The 5,120-nt window shown below is 67.3% G+C and overlaps 1 protein-coding gene across 1 annotated transcript; it reads right to left on the bottom strand.

The window, feature by feature from the left end:
- Nucleotides 1–1,149: 1,149 nt before the first annotated feature.
- On the bottom strand, nucleotides 1,150–2,958 carry LOC136316090 (uncharacterized). Its single transcript, XM_066247825.1, has one exon. It carries the CDS (start codon nucleotides 2,956–2,958, stop codon nucleotides 1,150–1,152), a length of 1,809 nt encoding a protein of 602 aa, XP_066103922.1.
- Nucleotides 2,959–5,120: the final 2,162 nt, after the last annotated feature.

The raw sequence follows: 5,120 nt of genomic DNA, 5'->3' as shown, positions 1-5,120 counted from the left end.
ACGCAGGGTTCTCAGGGGGATGTGAGTGGGGCAGGGGTGAGGACGCAGGGTGGTCAGGGGGAGGTGAGCGGGGCAGGGGTGAGGACGCAGGGTGGTCAGGGGGAGGTGAGCGGGGCAGGGGTGAGGACGCAGGGTTCTCAGGGGGATGTGAGTGGGGCAGGGGTGGGGACGCAGGGTGGTCAGGGGGAGGTGAGCGGGGCAGGGGTGAGGACGCAGGGTGGTCAGGGGGAGGTGAGCGGGGCAGGGGTGGGGACGCAGGGTGGTCAGGGGGAGGTGAGCGGGGCAGGGGTGAGGACGCAGGGTGGTCAGGGGGAGGTGAGCGGGGCAGGGGTGGGGACGCAGGGTGGTCAGGGGGAGGTGAGCGGGGCAGGGGTGGGGACGCAGGGTGGTCAGGGGGAGGTGAGCGGGGCAGGGGTGGGGACGCAGGGTGCTCAGGGGGAGGTGAGCGGGGCAGGGGTGGGGACGCAGGGTGGTCAGGGGGAGGTGAGCGGGGCAGGGGTGGGGACGCAGGGTGGTCAGGGGGAGGTGAGCGGGGCAGGGGTGGGGACGCAGGGTGGTCAGGGGGAGGTGAGCGGGGCAGGGGTGAGGACGCAGGGTGGTCAGGGGGAGGTGAGCGGGGCAGGGGTGAGGACGCAGGGTTCTCAGGGGGATGTGAGCGGGGCAGGGGTGGGGACGCAGGGTGGTCAGGGAGAGGTGAGCGGGGCAGGGGTGAGGACGCAGGGTGGTCAGGGGGAGGTGAGCGGGGCAGGGGTGAGGACGCAGGGTTCTCAGGGGGATGTGAGTGGGGCAGGGGTGGGGACGCAGGGTGGTCAGGGAGAGGTGAGCGGGGCAGGGGTGAGGACGCAGGGTGGTCAGGGGGAGGTGAGCGGGGCAGGGGTGAGGACGCAGGGTTCTCAGGGGGATGTGAGCGGGGCAGGGGTGGGGACGCAGGGTGGTCAGGGGGAGGTGAGCGGGGCAGGGGTGAGGACGCAGGGTGGTCAGGGGGAGGTGAGCGGGGCAGGGGTGAGGACGCAGGGTGGTCAGGGGGAGGTGAGCGGGGCAGGGGTGAGGACGCAGGGTGCTCTGGGGGAGGTGAGCAGGGCAGGGGTGAGTGAGGACGCAGGGTGCTCAGGGGGAGGTGAGCAGGGCAGGGGTGAGGACGCAGGGTGGTCAGGGGGAGGTGAGCGGGGCAGGGGTGGGGACGCAGGGTGCTCTGGGGGAGGTGAGCGGGGCAGGGGTGAGGACGCAGGGTGCTCTGGGGGAGGTGAGCAGGGCAGGGGTGAGTGAGGACGCAGGGTGGTCAGGGGGAGGTGAGCAGGGCAGGGGTGAGGACGCAGGGTGGTCAGGGGGAGGTGAGCGGGGCAGGGGTGGGGACGCAGGGTGGTCAGGGGGAGGTGAGCGGGGCAGGGGTGGGGACGCAGGGTGCTCAGGGGGAGGTGAGCGGGGCAGGGGTGGGGACGCAGGGTGGTCAGGGGGAGGTGAGCGGGGCAGGGGTGAGGACGCAGGGTTCTCAGGGGGAGGTGAGCGGGGCAGGGGTGGGGACGCAGGGTGGTCAGGGGGAGGTGAGCGGGGCAGGGGTGAGGACGCAGGGTGGTCAGAGGGAGGTGAGCGGGGCAGGGGTGGGGACGCAGGGTGGTCAGGGGGAGGTGAGCGGGGCAGGGGTGAGGACGCAGGGTGGTCAGGGGGAGGTGAGCGGGGCAGGGGTGGGGACGCAGGGTGCTCAGGGGGAGGTGAGCGGGGCAGGGGTGGGGACGCAGGGTGGTCAGGGGGAGGTGAGCGGGGCAGGGGTGAGGACGCAGGGTTCTCAGGGGGATGTGAGCGGGGCAGGGGTGGGGACGCAGGGTGGTCAGGGGGAGGTGAGCGGGGCAGGGGTGAGGACGCAGGGTGGTCAGAGGGAGGTGAGCGGGGCAGGGGTGGGGACGCAGGGTGGTCAGGGGGAGGTGAGCGGGGCAGGGGTGAGGACGCAGGGTGGTCAGGGGGAGGTGAGCGGGGCAGGGGTGGGGACGCAGGGTGCTCAGGGGGAGGTGAGCGGGGCAGGGGTGGGGACGCAGGGTGGTCAGGGGGAGGTGAGCGGGGCAGGGGTGGGGACGCAGGGTGCTCAGGGGGAGGTGAGCGGGGCAGGGGTGAGGACGCAGGGTGGTCAGGGGGAGGTGAGCGGGGCAGGGGTGAGGACGCAGGGTTCTCAGGGGGATGTGAGCGGGGCAGGGGTGGGGACGCAGGGTGGTCAGGGGGAGGTGAGCGGGGCAGGGGTGAGGACGCAGGGTGGTCAGGGGGAGGTGAGCGGGGCAGGGGTGAGGACGCAGGGTGGTCAGGGGGAGGTGAGCGGGGCAGGGGTGAGGACGCAGGGTGCTCTGGGGGAGGTGAGCAGGGCAGGGGTGAGTGAGGACGCAGGGTGCTCAGGGGGAGGTGAGCAGGGCAGGGGTGAGGACGCAGGGTGGTCAGGGGGAGGTGAGCGGGGCAGGGGTGGGGACGCAGGGTGCTCAGGGGGAGGTGAGCAGGGCAGGGGTGAGGACGCAGGGTGCTCAGGGGGAGGTGAGCAGGGCAGGGGTGGTCAGGGGGAGGTGAGCAGGGCAGGGGTGAGGACGCAGGGTGCTCAGGGGGAGGTGAGCAGGGCAGGGGTGAGGACGCACGGAGGTCAGGGGGAGGTGAGCAGGACAGGGGTGAGGACGCAGGGTGCTCAGGGAGAGGTGAGCGGGGCAGGAGTGAGGACGCAGGGTGCTCAGGGGGAGGTGAGCGGGGCAGGGGTGAGGACGCAGGGTGCTCAGGGGGAGGTGAGCAGGGCAGGGGTGAGGACGCAGGGTGCTCAGGGGGAGGTGAGCAGGGCAGGGGTGAGGACACAGAGGAGGCGGCCGGCCACCCTGGACATGCGCGAGGTGACTCTGTGGGGCCTTCGCAGTCGTCTGAGTGGCCCCTGTGGGCGTGGCGGCCACGGGTCGAGGGACGTTGCCCTCTAACGCAGCTGTGGGCATTGTTCCTCATCCATTTGCCCTGTGACACCTTTGCCCAGAGCTGGCTGATGTGACAAGCATTCACTAATGGAACGGCATCTACTTCACGAGGAAGGTCATAGCGTTTCCTCTGCCATCCTAGCACCAGGGACAGAGGGGCTGTCTGCCCAGATCCTGTGTCTTACTTAGTCCAGTCAGGTCACTAAACCAAACACCCCATGCTGAGGGGCCGAAACAACGGACACTCCTGTCTCCATGTTGGAAAGTCCATGGCCAAGGAGCCAGCAGACTGGGTGTCTGGTGAGGACTCTTCCTGGTCACAGATGGCATCTGCTACAGGGGCACGGACCCCATTTCTGGGGCTCGGTCCTCATGACCTATTCACCTTCCAAAGACTCGCCCTGCTAACAGCACCTTCACTGTGGGGAGTTCAAACCTCGTCATGGAGATGTTTGGAGGGCGCACTCCAGGGAGCCCACGGGAGTCCCTGAAGGTGGTGGGCGGGGCCTGGCTCACCGTCACCGCCCCCTGTCCCCCCGCTGGGGTGGCGAGACGCTCCCGCAGTATCAGGCTGAACTGACCCAAGCCTTTGTACTGATTTCAAGCAGTCTTTCTTCTTTGGAAGAAATAACTAAGGTTCTATTTCTATCAAGTGGTGGAATCTAAAATTCACAGACTCTGGAAGGGAGAGTTTTTCATCTCACGCTTTTCTGTGTACAAGTCGAGATGACGGAGCGGGAGATGCGCCCGGAGCATCATCCCGAAGACGGTGGTCTCGCGTCCGAGCATCATCCCGGAGTCGGTGGTCCCGCGTCCACGGGAGGACAGGGCCGGGCCCCAGGGATGCGGCTTTGTGCCAGCACCATTTAGTCTGACGTGCTCTTAGAAAGGTCGGTCTTGGTTCAAGTCCATGTGACCTCTGCCATTGCTGGACCAAGGTACCTCTCTACCCCAACTCTGCCACCAAGCCGCAGGCAGCGGCCAGAGTGGCCCTTGTGCCCCTCGCCCCGTCTCTCCCCGGAGCCCCCTCTGTGCCCAACACAAAGCCCGCCTGCTGTCGGTTTCCAGACCCCCCACAGAGCCGCCACGTCCGCTCCCAGAACGTGCCCCCCTGTGCCCCCTTTGTGAGGGCGCCTGGGGTGGGCCTGTCTGGCTGGCTCGTGCGCCCCCGGGGGCTGACACAGAGTGGCTGAGGGATGCTCCACATTGGAGCTGGCCCCGGTGACTGAGTCCAAGTGTCTGGGACAGCTCTCTGGGGGGATGAGCACGTGGCTGGTCCCCAGAGCAGTTCCCGGCAGGGCACGCCTCAGAGGGAAGAGCTGGCCTGGCCCGGGGGTCACCCCTCCGATGCCCTGGTGGGCTGGCCTTGTCCCCTCAGCGAGCGAGGTGCTGGCCTCCGGGTCCTGTGGGATGCTTGTCCCCCACTCCCGGGACAGGGACCTAGTGGCAGGAAGCAGCTTCTCGCTGGCCGTTGAGGAGGACCAGCTGTTCCGTGCAACCTCGAAGGTGCCAGACTGTGGGTCATGCTCTTGGAATGGAATGTTTTAATTGAGATAGTTCGCTAAGATAAACACGACTTTTCATAATGTCTCATTTGTTGGAAAGTTAGGATCCTGGAAACCTTCAGGGGGAGGGGTGACGAGGGAACATCAAGGCGAAAGGGAACTTCGTCTGGGACCCGGCGAGCGGGTGAGAAAGAGAGCACCGTGCCTCGGGGCCACTTCTCCTGCTGGGCACCCGCCGGCCAGCTGCATCCTGGGACACGTGTGTGGCTCCCAGCGGCCGCCCACCCTCGCCCCGGGCGGGTACTGAAGGCCAGGCCCGGGCGGGGAAGGCAGAGAAGGAGCTGAGGGTTAGGGCACGAGTCCCAGCCTGAGACTGGCTGTCCTGGGCAGGCCGAGCTGCAGGCCAACGGGGTGGAGGGGAAAGTCAACAAGCCCGGAAGCTTCCGGTCCCCCTGCACCTCAGTCACTCTGCTCACGTTTCAACAGCGGAACCTGGCGCCAGTAAGAAACTAAGGCGGGAGCTCAGGAAAGGGGCGGATGTGTGCTGCCCCCATCGAGGTACTTAAAAGAAATAAGACGACTGTTTCAATCTGAAACATCAACCAATCTGAAACAGTAACCATTTTTTAAAATGCCGTTTTCTTTTTTAAAGGGGCCAGCTTGAGACCTTCCAAGTGCAGAGGTTCCT

Source organism: Saccopteryx bilineata, chromosome 12, assembly GCF_036850765.1.
Source record: "Saccopteryx bilineata isolate mSacBil1 chromosome 12, mSacBil1_pri_phased_curated, whole genome shotgun sequence".
NCBI classification, from domain to species: domain Eukaryota; kingdom Metazoa; phylum Chordata; class Mammalia; order Chiroptera; family Emballonuridae; genus Saccopteryx; species Saccopteryx bilineata.
This window is presented reverse-complemented; position numbering and strand designations above follow the sequence as displayed.